Source organism: Podarcis tiliguerta (assembly GCF_965153285.1).
Source record: "Podarcis tiliguerta genome assembly, chromosome: 2".
Taxonomy (NCBI): Eukaryota; Metazoa; Chordata; class Lepidosauria; order Squamata; family Lacertidae; genus Podarcis; species Podarcis tiliguerta.
In genome coordinates, this window is record NC_139535.1 from 13453735 (window position 1) to 13471999 (window position 18265).

Sequence of the window (18265 nt, forward strand, 5' to 3'; positions counted from 1 at the left end):
ACACATAAACGTAATAGGCTGTATAATAACAATTGTAAAGTTATTTACTGGAAACTACTTCTCAAAATGGGACGCAGGTGGCGCTGTGGGTTAAACCACAGAGCCTAGTACTTGCCAATCAGAAGGTCAGCAGTTCGAATCCCTGCGACGGGGTGAGCTCCCGTTGCTCAGTCCCAGCTCCTGCCAACCTAGCAGTTCGAAAACACGTCAAAGTGCAAGTAGATAAATAGGTACCGCTCTGGCGGGAAGGTAAACAGCGTTTCCGTGCGCTGCTCTGGTTCGCCAGAAGCGGCTTGGTCATGCTGGCCACATGACCCGGAAGCTGTACGCCGGCTCCCTCGGCCAATAAAACGAGATGAGCGCCGCAACCCCAGAGTCGGCCATGACTGGACCTAATGGTCAGGGGTCCCTTTACCTTTACCTTACTTCTCAAAATTAGATACAGCTTCTCATAATGTCAAAATCAACATCGTGACACAACATATTAAAAGATAACTTATTCAGTTAACCACCAAGTCCAGTATGTACAAAATGCGATTCCTATTTTGTCAGTCCCATAGTACATTCATTTCCAATTTCTTCATCTTCTCTTGTATTTTTCTGTCTGGCGTATTCCTTAGAAGAGTACCATGAAATAGTCTTGTAAGTGTTTAATGAAGATGATAAGGTTGGTAGACATAAGAAACTGGCACTGGTACATGCTGGCACAGGACTGACAAAATAGGAATCGCATTTTGTACACACTGGACTTGGTGGTTAACTGAATAAGCTATATTTTAATATGTTATGTCACGATGTTGATCTTGACATTATGAGAAGCTGTATCTAATTTTGAGAAGTAGTTTCTAGTAAATAACTTTACAATTGTTGTTATACAGCCTATTATGTTTACGTGTTTTTCCAAGTGGCTTGTGTAATATAGGCATTACGTGGTGGTTTTGATTTATAATGAGATCCCATGCCACTCGGTTTGAATACACAGACCTGAGATCTCCTCGCCTTCTGAAGCACACAAGCGCTGAGAAATAGGACAAGTTTGGATGATTTTAAAAAGCTTTATTGTAACATAATTTAACGAGAAAATAAAGTGCAAGAGGAAACCTGCTGATTCACTCGCCAGGCTGCCAACTGTCCTTCAGAGATAGCCTTTCATCCTGTCCTTCAATCTCATTTTTTCCAAACAAGGACATGACTTTATCCTGTACCATAAATACACATCTGTCTGGCCTTGCTCTGCTGTCCTTTCAGATATTATCTAAGATATCATCTGAAAGCAGTTTCTGTATGTGAAACCTTCGCCAAGCATTTTGCATGTCCCTCGATAAACTTCTGCTTTTAGCTGTAATATGGTGTGTCTTATGATTACATGTCTTGAACCCTTTTGTCAGCTATTTATGAATACAGATATTGCATAACCCAAAAGCACCCTGCATAAGATGTGACTGTTACCCCAAAATGCTAAATGCACCACTTAACAGTTTGACAATTAAAGTCTTGTGTGTTTTTAAAGATCCACATCTTTGGCTAAATTTATATTACTCTGTTCCGTTCCACAGAACGCTTTTACCTGAATTATTTATTTTTTGATAGCTGCAACAGCTTTGCCTTTTATAGCTGTATATTACATTGCCGTAACCCACCCTGAGACCCTGTGGTGAAGGACAGGTAAGAAATACAAGAAAATGGAATAAAAATAATTTAAAGATGGCAGTGTTGCTGTGAAGCTTCCTGTAGTCATCCTTTTTATCTTGCAGTGTCATAAAATTAGAGGGGGGTGGGAAGAGAGGGAATGAATAGGCACATTACACGTGAGGGGGGCCTAGATATTCACTCCTATGCAGGGGAAAAGTGCTGGAAATAAGCAGCAGTGAAAAAAACTCAAAACAGTCAAGGTCAGAAGCTTCCTTTCCCTGCAATGTTTTGAAATAATCATGCCCTCAACCCCAACGCTGCAGGTTGCGTTCTTTTCATGTTGTGAAGGGGCCTCCAGAATGGATTCCATTCGCAACCAGAGGTACCACTGCATTTTGGAGCTTTTTCCTATTTTGTTTAGAACGATCATTTCAAAGAATGGTAACGAAAGGGCCCATCGAACCCAGGCTGTTTTTATTTGCTGCCTTTTCTTTTCTGCAGATGGAAGAATCTTACCATCTAGAACGGAGAGGTTTCGGAGAGGATTTGCTCCTCTCAGGGCGGTGGCCCTGCAGAGTTTGCGTTTCACGGCGGAACTTCAGCATTTCAGGCTGACGTCGCAGCACACCTGCAGAAACGGCCGGATTTTCTCCCCGAAGAACGATCTCGGAGGGAAAGCGAAAATGAATTCCTCCGTGTCGGCGTCGGAAAACTCCACGCAGCCCGCCTCGCAATCCAGGGCCACGCGGATCTTCCTGGGCTCTCTCCTCAAGGTCAGGTCAGTCGGCTGAGGGGAAGTAAAAGCCAAGAAATGGCAGGGGGAGGGGGAGTAGCAGGGCGGCTTCCCCATGGCCCAAATCCCCTGGTGGGGGCTGATGTCGACGCCCCCCTTCCTCCTGACCGACTCCGTGGCCACCCCCACGGCCCACGTCGCCTTGCCCCACACCTCCACCTCCCACCAGTGCTTTCCGGAAGTGAATCTCTCGCAGCCCAGCACGTAGGGCATGGTGTCAAATCTCTCGGGGTTGAAAGGCAGGTCCTGCTCTCTCTGAACTCTCCGCACGCCCTTCAGGTCCTGGGACAGAATGAGGAAGGGGTGGGCCGTGTCCGGATCCAGAGTCACGTTCGCTGTGGGAAAGAGAGGGGCGGAGAATTAAATTGGAGGAGGGATGATGTCGGCAAAAGGATTGGGGTAAGGTGCTGAAGCGAGGGGCAGGGACCTTCTGCTCTTGTTGTTAGCCACTCTGAGCCTGGCTTTGGCTGGGGAGGGCAGGATATAAATAAAATTTTATTTTATTATTAGAGTGGTACCTGGGGTTCCATACGCTTCAGGTTACATATGCTTCAGGTTACAGACTCTTCAGGTTACAGACTCCGCTAACCCAGAAATAGTACCTCGGGTTAAGAACTTTACCTCAGGATGAGAACGGAAATCATGTGGCGGCAGCGGGAGGCCCCATTAGCTAAAGTGGTGCCTCAGGTTAAGAACAGTTTCAGGTTAAGAACGGACTTCCAGAACAAATTAAGTACTTAACTCGAGGTACCACTGCATCTTTCATTGCTAAAGTGGTGCTTCAGGTTAAGAACAGTTTCAGGTTAAGAACGGACCTCCGGAACGAATTAAGTTCTTAACCCGAGGTACCACTGTATTATTATTGCCACCCGATTAAGCAACTGAGCAAGGGACAGCCACTAAATCTCCAACTTCCCACCCAGCGCTTCCCATTCCATTGAGTCATTTACCTTTCTGCAAGGTCTGCTTCAAATAATCTGTTATGGGAAGGAAAGGGTGACAAGTTTAAAAGCTGATTCTCGGTCAACACACAGACACACACCCCTCCCGAAATGTCCTGTTTGTTGTGCATTCATGACGTGCACAACTGGGCAACAACATTTCCTTTTATTCCTAGAAAATTACCTGGTTGCAGAACTTGCTCCAGAGATTCTGTAACGAAGAAGAAAAAGTGGACAAAGTTATTCAGACCATCATAGGTTGAGCGGCGGTTTGTTTTGTGAATAATAATCATAATAAGCATTCAATCTCAGGACCCTTGTGGGCAGGAAACTCCGCATTTCGATCAGCACAAGCCACCACTAGGTGATGGGGCAGTGGAAATGGTTCTTTGGAGGCCCTTTCTTCATTATTATTATTATTATTATTATTATTGATTTTTACATATAATTCCCAAACACCATATAACACATTTTATTATCTTATACAATGTTTTAGACTTCCATCAACCACATTTGAAGACTTTTCAGTCTTTATCACTTAATCTACATTTCATTAATTTCACTATTACTTTTAATAATCCTTAGCTAATAATTCTCTTCATAATCTTCTCTGCAATATTTTGCATAGTCCTCCTTACAAAACTTCTTCCAGTCCTACTAGCGTAATCTGTTTACTACCATTGCTTTTCAAATATTTACTCCAGACCTCTGGGAATCTCTGATCCCGCAGGTTTCGAATCCTTCCTGTCATCTTATCCAATTCTTTGGATGCCCTTTCAGACACTTCCAGGAAGCTCCAGGGAAGACAGGTCCCCATCTAAAAGGATTTGGCTTTCCTTGTGACCTGCCTGGAATGGGAGCTGACAGATAGCTGCATCCATGGCTAGAAGCGTTTGCCGCAGACGGCACGGCACGGCTCACTCGCTTTCCCAGTGCCGAGCGTCACTGGTGGTTACTGAAAGGGAAAGGCGTGTGGAGGCCAGCGCGGTGAAGGTGAGGCAGCAGGGTCATCAGATTGGTGCTGCTGCTGCTGCTGTTGCCCCAACTGCACCGTGCTGAGTTCTCAAGAAACAGCTCCATTTGGTATGCAGGCTGAGACCCTAACTGCCCACAGACTGTCTCGCCAGAGTGGTGCATGCTCTGGTTATCTCCCGCTTGGACTACTGCAATGCGCTCTACGTGGGGCTACCTTTGAAGGTGACCTGGAAACTGCAATTAATCCAGAATGCGGCAGCTAGACTGGTGACTGGGAGTGGCCGCCGAGACCGCAGAACACTGGTCCTGAAAGACCTACATTGGCTCCCAGTACATTTTCGAGCACAATTCAAAGTGTTGGTGCTGACCTTTAAAGCCCTAAATGGCCTTGGCCCAGTATACCTGAAGGAGCGTCTCCACCCCCATCGTTCTGCCCGGACACTGAGGTCCAGCTCCGAGGGCCTTCTGGCAGTTCCTTCACTGCGAGAAGTGAGGTTACAGAGAACCAGGCAGAGGGTCTTCTCGGTAGTGGCACCTGCCCTGTGGAACACCCTCCCTTCAGATGTCAAAGAGAAAAACAACTACCAGACTTTCAGAAGACATCTGAGGGCAGCCCTGTTTAGGGAAGTTTTTATTGTTTGATGTTTTATCACTTTATTATTAGTATTAGTATTATTAATTTTATTATTAATAAAATTCTGTTGGGAGCTGCCCAGAGCGGCTGGGGAAACCCAGAGAGATGGGCAGGGTATAACTATATTATAATTATAATTATAATTATTGCAGCTCTTGGCAGTGGGAAGACAGCTGAACACTACTTTGCCTGTCTAACCCTGTGCCAGCTTCTGTCCTTTCCCGTCCTCCTTCAGTACAGTGGTGCCTCGCAAGACGAAATTAATTCGTTCTGCGAGTTTTTTCGTTGAGCGAGTTTTTTCGTCTTGCGAAGCACCACTGCAGTTAAACACTAACAACAGTGGGGAGGGGCGGGGAGAAGCAGGGCAGCTGCCGCAGCCGGTAGCTCGGACTCACCCGCGCCTTGTGGCCACCGCGCGACGCGGCTGCTGGAGGGCGGCGGGGCTCAGGAGCGCGACTCTGGCTGCAACGCTGGCTGCTGGCGGCAACGGCTCCTGAGGGGAGCGCGCGAGGGCGGTGGGCAGCGGCACGAGGCAGCTGGAAGGTCGGAAGGTCGGCCAGAAGGTGGGAGGGAGCCGGAGGAGCGGGGAAGCGAGCGAGCGTGCGTGCAGTGACCGTTGCCATGACAGGAGAGGCAGGGCTGTTTCGTCTAGCGAAGCAAGCCCTTAAGAAAATCCGTCTTGCGAAGCACCTCAGAAAATGAAAAACCCTTTCGTCTAGCGAGTTTTTCGTCTTCCGAGGCATTCGTCTTGCGGGGTACCACTGTACCTTTATAGTTCTCCATAGATTTCTCCAAAGCAGCATTTTTTTGCGAGAAAACTCTGAGCTTCTCTTCCAGCCTGGGAGAAAGGACCACCGCTTGCCCTCCCAAATTCTTCTCGTACCTAGAAGGGAATACAGTCGTGTTTATGGAGCAGTAGTAAAACATATTAGCTCCCCTTTGGGGAATTATAGGGGCTGAACTACCCAAACCCCACAGAAATTTATTCAGCGGCAAGAATGTTATTTGCCCCCAAATGGAAAGAAGTGCCGGGGAAAGAAGAATGGATGCAAAAACTTAGGGAATACATAGAAATGATGAAACTTACTGGAAAAATAAGAAGTCAAGATAAACTTTTTGATAAAAGAATGGAAATGGTTTATTCAATATTTACAAACCAACTGTAAAAAGATAAGAACATTGGCGGGATTATGGTAATTACCTTCAGGCTTATAAGTAGGTGAATAAATGATTAAGTTAATTGGGAATATGCAAAAATAAATAAATTTAAGGAACGGCAAAAAGAGGGGGGAGTCGAGTTTTGAAATGTTAAAATGATTGTAAAATTATTGAAATGTAAAAAATTGAAAATCATAAATAACTTTTTTTAAAAAAGTAAGAAAACATTTTTCCCCCTGTAAGCATTGAGGTGCTTCCAGATAACCAATTTTCTTAGCATTCATCCTGACCAGTTTGCATAAACCTTGCATGGAGGTGATGCACAGTCCACTGTCTAGGAAGCCTTCATTCTGATTTGTTTGCGTGGAGGTTATTATTCCACATTTCCCAGTGCATTTCTCCATCACTTTCCTTCCTGCAAAAAGGCTGTTGGTTTTTTTAAAAAAAGGGTGTTTGATGCACCAGAATGCTTTAAGCCAACAATTGGACAGTAAGAGCTGTTCGACAGTGGAATTTGCTGCCAAGGAGTGTGGTGGAGTCTCCTTCTTTGGAGGTCTTTAAGCAGAGGCTTGACAACCATATGTCAGGAGTGCTCTGATGGTGTTTCCTGCTTGGCAGGGGGTTGGACTCAATGGCCCTTGTGGTCTCTTCCAACTCTATGATTCTATGATTCTAATTATACAAACCTGTCTCAATGAAATTTCCTTGCTGCTGTTTTTTGGGGGGGATCAGGAAGGCCAAACAAGAGAGATGAGGAGCTCCGGTGCAGATACAAAGCAAGGACTCAACACTCCGTAATGCTTCAAGTTAAAAATAGTCTCAAGTAGCAGAGGCTGGGGAAGACCTTGGTATAAGCAGCTTTCAGCTGGAGTCCACAGCACTTAGGGGAGCCCAACTTATGTCCCTAAATCCTCTTGTGATCTTTCCAGGGGGGGTGTCTAAATTTGCACACACAAAATACATTGAAAGTACATGGCAACTCCCCAAAGATTCCTAGAAGCTGTGGTTTATTAAAATCGCTGGAAACTGTAACTCAGTGAGGGGTAAGCCGGATTTTCGGAGGAAGCCATGTGCAGAAATCTGGGTTTTGTTCGTTTGTTTTTAAATGGGATTTAAGCTGTTTGATGGCAAATGAAATCGGAAAAAGGAAGGAGAAGGAGCAGGGGGGAAAGGAGGGGAGTAAAAAAAAAATAAGCGAGATGGAGGAAAATAATATATTTTCTCTTCCAAATAACTCCATGGGAGCTAAACTTCCTGATGCAAAGAGGGGGTTGGGCTTGATAACCTGTTATGTACTGAGTTGAATAGGATCCAAACTGCAGCAGTCTGATTGGCCCTAGAACAATAGGATCCAAAAGGCAGCAGTCTGATTGGTCCTAGAACAATAGGATTCAGAATGCAGCAGTCTGATTGGTCCTAGAACAATGCAGCAGTATGATTGGTTGGCAGGAACCACCCAATCATGCTCCAGATAGAAGTGAATCCACAACCTGATTGGTTTACAGTAGAATTCCGGAATTAGCCAATCATGTGCAGCCCATTGTGTAAATAATGTACATAAGGCAGATACTTTGAGGGGACTTTCATTCATTCCTCCTCACCACTATGAGCTGAATAAAGAGCATGAAAACACTTTGCGACTCTGAGTATATTTCATAACCCTTGCGGTCTCTTCCAACTCTACAATTCTATGTTTCTATGAAATGGGATGGGGAGAAAGAGCCACGTACCTGCTGAAGGAACTTCTGGTGTCCTGAAAGATAAAGAGAGAGAGACAGAAATGGGTGCCAGCAGCACAGGCAGATCACACACAGGGCTACTACTTGTTCAATGGGGATCCCTTCCTTGTCTGTGGAAAACAAATTGCCATTACCTCTCTCGCCCTGACCTAGCCACTGTAATCCACGCAACGGTCGCCTCCAGGCTTGATTATTGTAATTCGCTCTACGTGGGGCTGCCCTTGAGACTGACCCAGAAACTCCAGCGGGTGCAGAATGCTGCAGCGAGACTCCTTAAGGGGTCCTCGCTGCGAGATCACATTCACCCAGTGCTATACCAGCTGCACTGGCTCCCGGTGGAGTACAGGATCAGGTTTAAGGTGCTGGTTTTAACCTTTAAAGCCCTATACGGCCTAGAACCCTCATACCTACGGGACCGCCTCTCCTGGTATGTCCCACGGAGGACCTTATGGTCTTCAAATAAAAACATCTTAGAGATCCCGGGCCACAGAGAGGTTAGGCTGGCCTCAACCAGAGCCAGGGCTTTGTCGGCCGTGGTTCCGACCTGGTGGAACGCTCTGCCACAAGAGACTAGGGCCCTGCGGGACTTGACATATTTCCGCAGGGCCTGCAAGACAGAGCTGTTCCACCAGGCCTTTGGCCAGGGCACAGCCTGACTCCCTCCTTTGGTAATCCTCTAGCGCAATGGTTGCCATTCATTTGATTTTGAATTGATTTTAAAACGAATTGATTTTAGAATGCTGTGTTACTTTTATTGTTGTTAGCTGCTCCAGAACGGATCCCATTCTCATCCCGAGGTACCACTGTACTTATTTCACTCATTATAATGCACATCAATCTCTTCTGGGTTTCTGGGGGGTTTTCCTGTTACTATTCTGACTCTCACAGCTACAATAAACCTACCATTAAAATTATGGACTGGCCATTTCTTTGTCAGAGGGCAAACGGGCAAATTTAGCAGGGGATCAAATACACCCCCCACACACTGTACCTAGTTCCCTCCCTTCACAGGGAGGCATTGGAGTTATGGACCTCAGCCAGTCAAGGCCAGCAACACAGGAGCATGGCAGCCCCCATGAGGCAAGGACTTTGCTTATTGGTGAAAGTTATCCAGGACGTGGGTGGAAACCACATGCCCCAAACCAAAGAGACCAGACTTGAGTTGGTGCCTTCTTTCACCCCTTAGGCCTCTTCAGCTCCTCACAGGGTATTGTATACTCACCTGCAAGAATTCGCTCGCCGGCTGCAGGTACTTCCATTTCATCTCCGCGATCAGCTCATTGAGTCGGGAAATCTCCTCAGAAAGTTTGGCGAGGTTTTCCTCCTGCTTCCTCTCCATCGCTTTCTCCAGATCTTCCAGCTGGCCTAGCCAGAGGTGCTGTTTCTCCACAAGGAACTGGATCATCCGCTCAAAGGAAGACCGGGCTTTCTTCTTCTCCGTTTCAAATAACATCTGGGCGGGGGGGGGGGAGAACGCAAAGAAATTGGGCGAGGGGGCAGAGGTGCAATGATGAGGTTCTTTGGCATGGTTGTTCACAAAACTTGCGGGTACAGAAAAGGGGCCACTTTCGCCCCCTTTGCTGCATCACATTCTTCATTAAAGTATCTTTCTATTGGTACATAGTTTTATGGTATTACTCCCCCAAAAAATGATATTATGTGGCATCAAACCTCGGAAATACACTTTCCCCAAAAGGTTTCCACGATTTTGGCCACTAGTGTATGTTTTATGCTTCTAAAGTAACAAAGTGGCTTGTGATCTGTAAAAGTTCCTTTTAAAAACATAAATATTGTTTATTTTTTAACCACAATATTAAACTGTGCCTCCATTTCCCAGGTGAGGGGGGGACGTTCCCCACCCATGGCTTCAAAATTCCCAGAAATGTTAAATTCCCAGAAGGCCATGGGGATTCCACCTGACAACACACAGTCCCATAACATCACCCATAAGAAACACAAACCTACCAGACCCTCCTGCCTCCCCATCTCTTCAGCAAGTTTCAGGTTCACCAGCTTTTCTCTCTCCTTTTTCAGATATGTCAGGTGGGACTTGATTTTCCTCTGCAGAATCAGGAAAGCATTTTTCTCTCTGTCAGGAGTTCAATTCATGTCGGATCGCACACACAGACTCACTGGTGGTTTCTTTCTAATGCATCTATTTTTAGTTTCCTTCCATTATGCCAGCATCATCACCAAAGTATTTATCCCCTTCTAAACCACTGCCTCGAGGCGACTGGCACAGAAGATAATTGAAAACAGAGACACCAAAGCAATAAATATGTGTTAAAGCAAGACTTGCGTGTCTCCACTCAGAAGTAGGCCCCAGTGAGTTCAGTGGGACTTACTCCAAAGTCAGTATGTATGGAACGGCAGATTGAAAGTCACCTCTCAGTTATGCTCTTGACCAAAAATGGTATTTATATAACTGCATTGAGAAGCCACTGCTTCAAAGGAAGGAGGGATGGGGAGAAAGCCAGGAAACTGGGAGAGCGGGGGTTCAAATCCATGCTGAGCCATGAAGTTTGCTTGGTGACCTTGGGCCAGTCTCCATCTCTTAGACCAGGCATAGGCAAACCCGGCCCTCCAGATGTTTTGGGACTACAACCCCCATCATCCTGGACCACTGGGCCTGTTAGCTCAGGGATGATGGGAGTTGTAGTCCCAAAACATCTGGAGGGCCGAGTTTGTCTATGCCTGTCTTAGACTAACCTACCTCACAGTGTTGTTGTGAGGATGAAATTGGGGGGGGGGGGGAGAATTGAATATAAATATAGATGGCTATGTATAGTGAATACTTATCTACTTTTAAAAATTTTCACCTATAATCCTTTCCTTTTACTTCTTTATTTTTTCTTTGTTCTTTTTTCCTGATATCTTTCATTTCACTCCTTTATCGTGTATAGCGTTTTATAGAGGTATAAATAACTGTAAATATGAAAAGAGGCAAAGTATTCTCTAATTTTTTTCCTCAGTTATATGTATTTTCTTTTTTCTTTGCATTTTCTTTTGTTGTAAATATGTATGTTTTCTGATTTGTATGTAATAAAAATAATTTTTTTAAAAAAAAAAATTGCAACTCCAATTTTGACCATGTGAAGATCTTGGGATGCCTGGTTGTCATCTGACATCTCTTTCTGAGTGGCCTCCCCAGCTTTCTTAAGCAGGTCAGCGGAAGAGCTTACCTACTGCATTTCACCAAGCAGTACATGGTTCATTTTATCCCCACAACAAGGCTGTGAGGTGGGTTAAGAGGCAAGTGACTCAGCCCGTGAGCTTCCTGACTGAATGGGGACTTGAACTCTGATCTCCTAGGTCCCAGTCTGACACACTCTAACCACGACACCAAAATGGCTTCCTAGCCTTCTTCTGTATAGATCAAGTAGGCAAACAATATATGCAGAAAGCGAAGTGTCACTTAGAGAAGGATCTAAAAATATTTCCTTTGAAGCCTGAATGTGTTTTGCTCTGTAAAACTCTATTGTAAACTGCTTTGAGATCCCCGCCCCCCGAAATATAAAGTGGCAAAATATATGAAGAATATTACTGCCTAGTTGGTATAGAAATCAGTAAGTGGTGCGTACAGTGGTACCTCGGGTTAAGAACTCAATTCGTTCTGGAGGTCTGTTCTTAACCTGAAACTGTTCTTAACCCGAAGCACCACTTTAGCTAATGGGGCCTCCCGCTGCCACCGCACAATTTCTGTTCTCATCTTGAAGCAAAGTTCTTAATCTGAGGTACTATTTCTGGGTTAGCGGAGTCTGTAACCCGAAGCGTATGTAACCCGAGGTACAGTGCTCCGGCGGCGCGGCAGCAGCAGGAGGCCCCATTAGCTAAAGTGGTGCTTCAGGTTAAGAACAGTTTCAGGTTAAGTACGGACTTCCAGAACGAATTAAGTACTTAACCCAAGGTACCACTATATATGAAACAGTAAGAGCTGTTCAACAGTGAGATTGTCTCCCTCAGGAGGTTGTGTATTCTCCTTCCTTCGAAGTTTTTAAGCCGAGTTTGGATGCTGAGCAGGGGGTTGGACTAGATCAGGGGTCAGCAAACTTTTTCAGCAGGGGGCCGGTCCACTGTCCCTCAGACCTTGTGGTGGGCCGGACTATATTTTTTTGGGGGGGAATGAACGCAATCCTATGCCCCGCAAATATCCCAGAGATGCATTTTAAATAAAAGCACACATTCTACTTATGTAAAAACACGCTGGTTCCCGGAACGTCCGCGGGCCGGATTGAGAAGGCGATTGGGCCAGATCCGGCCCCTGGGCCTTAGTTTGCCTACCTATGGACTAGATGACCCTAGAATAGGAAATCACAGAATTGCAGAGTTGAAGGGGACCCCAAAGGTCATCGAGTCCCACCCCCTGCGATGCAGGAACGCCATGCAGTAGTTGCATTGCAGGAATGCAACAAACAAACAAGCAAATCTTTTTCCCTTGAAGTTTCCAACCTTATACTGCAGGGAAGCCTCTTCTGCGGGAGAGGAGTCGTGCGGGGCGGGATCCCCCTTGGATGGGTCGCACTCCGCCCCCAAGAGCAGGGCTGGGTCGTCCTTGCAGGAGGCCGGGCTGGCTTCCCCCGAGTCCTCTCCCGCGTCCGCTTTGAGCTGCCTGACCAGCTGCACTAAATTGGCCAGCTGCAAGTTGGGCCGGAGGATTCTCTGCTGGGTGGCTTCCCTGCACTGAGGGCAGCAGGGGCCCGAGCCGGATTCTGCCCAGTACTGGATGAGGCAGGCTCGGCAGAAACTGTGGCCGCACTCGATGGTCGCCGGGCTCGCGAAGTAATCCAGGCAGATGGAGCAAGTCGCTTCCTCGCGGAGCCCTTGCAAGGGATCTCCGGACGCCATGGCTGCTGCTGCTGCTGCCGCCGCCTCCTCCTCCCTTCCAGCCTTTGAACAATTTTAGGACTTTGGGGAAAGGGTGTTTCCTTTCTTGGAAATGCCTCCGGGCAGGGGCGGATCCAGCTGAGCTCAGCTGCAAGAGCTGGCATATGGGGAGAGAACTGGATGCGTGTGAAAGTTATTAGTCCAGTCCCCAAGTATTTTGCAAGCGAAGAAGTGACTCAGAAACTTGTCGCCGATTTTTTAAAATTTTTTTTAATCGTCTTTATTGATTTAAAATACCATCTTACAAATATATTACAAATGAATACAACAGAGCTAAACATGGAAATGAAAAAGAAAAAAGATAAAGAAAATAATAATAATAAAAAATTAACAGTAAGTAAAGAATATCAGTTATAACATATCATATCCAATAAAATTTTCTGTAAGAAACTTCCAATCATCCTCACTGTACTTTTTCTGTTGTCTTAATTCTATCGCACAGTTTGTTATGTAGCTTTTTCTACATAATTCTCTGAAATATTTATTCCATTTGTTTATCATACACAAGTATCATACATTTCTGCAAGGATAATATCATTGTCGCCGATTTAATAATCCGATTTTACAAAATGGCGCGTCTAGTTGCCCGCTCTCCCCCTCCCCCCTCACTTTATCTTGAAAAGTGACCTTCTCCCATGCATTCACATCCCAGCAGATTTCCTGCAGCCCAAGTGCATTGCAGCGGGTTGGGCTAGATGACCCTCAGGTCCCATCCAGCTCTATAGTTCTATGAGTCTTGGATCCCAAGTGGCAAGTTCCATCTATGCCTTTGTCTGCCTATGAATCGGACAGCTGAGCAGCGTCATTCACGGCAGCTTCCTTCTCCTTTCCTCTCCTCCATCCAGGCGATTTTGGTCCATCCATTTCCCTGTATTAAACCTGAAGTCCCATGCCTTATATAAAAAGGTTTTCATGTGCAGCTTGTGGGGTGGGGGTGGTTTGAATGCCATCTTTGGTGTGTCCCCCCCCCAAACAAAGCCTGGGTTTTTTTTAGGTGTCTTTAAGATTGGGACACAAGGGGATGCGGGTGGCGCTGTGGGTAAAAGCCTCAGCGCCTAGGGCTTGCCGATCGAAAGGTCGGCGGTTCGAATCCCCGTGGCGGGGTGCGCTCCCGCTGTTCGGTCCCAGCGCCTGCCAACCTAGCAGTTCGAAAGCACCCCCGGGAACAAGTAGATAAATAGGGACCGCTTACTGGCGGGAAGGTAAACGGCGTTTCCGTGTGCTGCGCTGGCTTGCCAGATGCAGCTTTGTCACGCTGGCCACATGACCCGGAAGTGTCTCCGGACAGCGCTGGCCCTTGGCCTCTTGTGTGAGATGGGCGCACAACCCTAGAGTCTGTCAAGACTGGCCCGTACGGGCAGGGGTACCTTTACCTTAAGATTGGGACACAACCTTGATGGCAGAAAGTGAAGAGGAATTAAAGAACCTTTGAATGAGGGTGAAAGAGGAGAGCGCACAACATGGTCTGAAGCTCAACATCAAAAAAACTAAGATCATGGCCACTGCAAATAGAAGGGGAAGAAATGGTGGCAGTGAGAGATTTTACTTTCTTGGGCTCCATGATCACTGCAGATGGTGACAGCAGTCCCGAAATTAAGAGACGCCTGCTTCTTGGGAGAAAAGCAATGACAAACCTAGACAGCATCTTAAAAAGTAGAGACATCACCTTGCCAACAAAGGTCCATATAGGTAAAGCTATGGTTTTCCCAGTAGTGATGTATGGAAGTGAGAGCTGGACCATAAAGAAGGCTGATTGCCAAAGAATTGATGCTTTTGAATTATGGTGCTGGAGGAGACTCTTGAGAGTCCCATGGACTGCAAGAAGATCCAACCTCTCCATTCTGAAGGAAATCAGCCCTGAGTGCTCACTGGAAGGACAGATCCTGAAGCTGAGGCTCCAATACTTTGGCCACCTCATGAGAAGAGAAGACTCCCTGGAAAAGACCCTGATGTTGGGAAAGATGGAGGGCACAAGGAGAAGGGGACGACAGAGGACGAGATGTTTGGATAGTGTTCTCGAAGCTACAAACATGAATCTGACCAAACTGCGGGTGGCAGTGGAAGACAGGAGTGCCTGGCGTACTCTGGTCCATGGGGTCACGAAGAGGCGGACATGACTAAACAACTGTTTTATGTCTCTCTCTCCCACCCCCCACTCCCCCCAGCTCTGAGGGCAGAAGTGAAGCCTGCTGCAGAAATCAGCCTTAAAACAACAGAACACACGGATGGGTGTGTTAATCTGGCTGGCTCAAAATCACTTCCTTTATAGGTAGATTAGCAAGCATGTGTTTAAAAAATGCATCTCGTCTGCTTTGGCTCAAAGTCATTCTCTCAAGGGAGAGACAACGCAGACTGAGGAAGCCATGTGAGGCCATGGGCGTACCCCAAGGGCACGACGGGGTGAGCTCCCGTTGCTCAGTCCCTGCTCCTGCCAACCTAGCAGTTCAAAAGCACACCAAAAAGTGCAAGTAGATAAATAGGTACTGCTCCGACGGGAAGGTGAACGGCGTTTCTGTGCGCTGCTCTGGTTCGCCAGAAGCGGCTTAGTCATGCTGGCCACACGATCTGGAAGCTGTACGCTGGCTCCCTCGGCCAATAAAGCAAGATGAGCGCCGCAACCCCAGAGTCGGTCACGACTGGACCTAATGGTCAGGGGTCCCTTTACCTTTACCCAACCACTAGGCGGTGCTACTGCACCTATTTCATGCAGGCGCAGTTTTGCTCTGAAGGCCTGAGCTGCTGCTTTAGCTGCCCGTTCTCTAATTGTTTTATTATAAACCCAGTATTTCAAAACCCCAGTTCTTGACTTCCATTCCTATTGTAATAAATCTCCCTCTGCACTTTGCCCTAGTAGGGGCATGTTCTGTACACATAACTTGCTTGGAGAACGGGGTCACAAAATCTGGAGAAATGCCCGTTTCCAAGCATGGTTACTTACGTTTTTTATCAGAAAGTGTGAATTATGTAGCCCTGCCTTTAAAAGCAAATGGAATTCAATTTCTATCTCTCCCCCCCCCCCCCGCAGCATGAGCTTCCTAGTACAACTCCCTGATTTGTGAGTGATCTTGAGAAACCAGCACTGGATTCTTTTAAGAGGCAGAATGAGGCGGCAGGGAGAGGGGAGGAAAAAAACCACCCTTATGTAAATAAATAAACTTTCTCCCCCATCAGAGCGCAATCCTGAAAAGAGGATATTCATAGAGGTGGCCCTTGTCTCCATAGCAAGAAAGTGCAGAAGACAACAAATCAGAAGACAAACTTTATTTTCTTCATGGCTGTCAAAAAGCAAGCAAATAACGTTCAGGATTTCACACATCAGCAAAAGTAGCAAGCATCTTCACAAAGGGGAAGGTCTCCGTGTGTTTCTGAATTGAAGATTTCTTTAAAGATGAACATGGAAATAGCTTTCAAATGTCTCCACATATATTGCATCATTGTATCTGTGCTAATCTTGGGAAGTGTGAACTAGGGACAGGACCGGATTGAGGTTTGCTGAGGCCCTAAGCTACTGAAGGTAATGGGGCCCTTTGTATGTCCAGCTGTCCTTTGTCAACAACAGATTGTCACGGTTTTCTGTGTTGAATATATGCTATATGGTAATTTATGGACCTAACAGGTATCTAAAGCCATCTGCACATAACAAAATATGTACATCACAGGAGCCTACACAACACAAAACACTGTTGCTGTATGTACCGTAGGTTCCATTTTATTTGTTTTTTTTATCTTATATTTTGGAAATGTACATCCAGGTGTTTTTTTCCTTTAAATTTTTTTGGGGGCCCCCAAGAGAGTGGGGCCCTAAGCTATAGCTTGTTTAGCTTATACGTAAATCCGAGACTGACTAGGAAGTGTGAATGCAAACCAGATCAAACTCACAAAACACCAGACCTAGAAAGCTATAGGCCCCAAAACATACACTTGCAAGGGAGACAGTACCTCACGGATGCAGACCTAAGCTTCATTTTCACGCTGCCTGCGTGAAAGGTCTCCCATGAGTAGAAAGGGCAAGTGGGGATTGCGTCACAAGATCCCTGGACATCTGCAAAGGGACGTCGGCTTGAGAGCATCTATTCACCCATAGGCACTCTGTGCAAATAGGACCAACCCCAATTCCACAGTGGTCCCCATTTCTTGGGATGCCTTTCCACCTGTGAGCAGCCTGCAGCTGTACTTTTGCAGCTATTAAGAGAAGGCAGTGGTTCAGTGCTGGGTCTAGGTCTAATGTGTGAAGGGAGCAACAGATTCCTTCCTACATATCATAAGCAGTGCAAGGAAACTCAAACTGTGCTAGATGCTTCCTTTTGCTTCAACATAATCCTGTCTTCTTCCCTCAAAAACTTTTAAACAAAGAAGCAAGATAAGGGTGGCTTTCCTCTGTTTAGGGTCAAAAGATTGAGATGAAGTAGTGGCAATGTCTAGAACCCTTGATTTTCTCTCCTCTCACCTTTGGCACTGCATCAACGTATTATAGCTTCTTTTTAATATTTTGGGGAACTGCCAGTCACCTTTCCTGTAACTTGAATCCACTGGTTTGCGTACTACCCTCTGTAGCAGGAGAAAACAAGCTTGCTCCAACTTCCTTGTGACAGCCCTTAAGATATTTAAGATATTATATTTATTTCAAAGCACAGCCACCAAAGGAATCCTTGAATTCTGCAATTTGTTTGCCAATAAAGGGTCCGAAAACCTTGGGAACTGGAAGTCCTGCCTGAAAGCTGTTTAGCCCCTGTTGTTGTTGTTTAGTCGTTTAGTCGTGTCCAACTCTTTGTGTCCCCATGGACCAGAGCACGCCAGGCAATCCTGTCTTCCACTGCCTCCCGCAGTTTGGTCAGACTCATGCTGGTAGCTTTGAGAACACTGCCCAACCATCTCGTCCTCTGTCGTCCCCTTCTCCTTATGACCTCAGTCTTTCAAAACATCAGGGTCTTTTCCAGGGAGTCTTCTCTTCTCATGAGGTGGCCAAAGTGTTGTAGCCTCAGCTTCAGGATCTGTCCTTCCAGTGAGCACTCAGGTCTGATTTCCTTCAGAATGGATAGGTTTGATCTTCTTGCAGTCCATGGGACTCTCAAGAGTCTCCTCCAGCACCATAATTCAAAAGCATCAATTCTTCGCCAGTCAGCCTTCTTTATGTTCCAGCTCTCACTTCCATACATCACTACTGGGAAAACCATAGCTTTAACTATACGGACCTTTGTTAGCAAGGTGATGTCTCTGCTTTTTAAGATGCTGTCTAGGTTTGTCATTGCTTTCCTCCCAAGAAGCAGGCGTCTTTTAATTTCATGACTGCTGCAGTGATCATGGAGCCCAAGAAAGTAAAATCTCTCACTGTCTCCATTTCTTCTCCTTCTATTTGCCAGGAGGTGATGGGCCCAGTGGCCATGATCTTAGTTACACAATGTTAAAAGAAAAACTGCTCCTCTTTCCTTTATGAGGTATCCAGGAGCCCATATAGAGTCCTTCTAAGGTTCCCTATTGGTAGGAGAAAAGAGAGGCCAACCAGAGAATA

General features: G+C 46.2%; 1 protein-coding gene across 1 annotated transcript in view; it reads right to left on the reverse strand.

The window, feature by feature from the left end:
- Window positions 1–12777, reverse strand: part of LOC310672928 (uncharacterized protein) — a 28779-nt gene extending 16002 nt beyond the window's left edge. Inside the window, exons 1-9 of the mRNA XM_083430612.1 lie at window positions 12322–12777; window positions 9838–9933; window positions 9095–9325; window positions 7864–7886; window positions 5743–5858; window positions 3551–3577; window positions 3376–3402; window positions 2236–2760; window positions 2096–2151 (exon numbers count right to left, since the gene is read on the reverse strand). Coding sequence (XP_083286738.1) covers window positions 2096–2151; window positions 2236–2760; window positions 3376–3402; window positions 3551–3577; window positions 5743–5858; window positions 7864–7886; window positions 9095–9325; window positions 9838–9933; window positions 12322–12717 — 1497 coding nt within the window. The 5' untranslated portion in view covers window positions 12718–12777. The remainder of the gene's footprint in view (window positions 1–2095; window positions 2152–2235; window positions 2761–3375; window positions 3403–3550; window positions 3578–5742; window positions 5859–7863; window positions 7887–9094; window positions 9326–9837; window positions 9934–12321) is intronic.
- Window positions 12778–18265: the final 5488 nt, after the last annotated feature.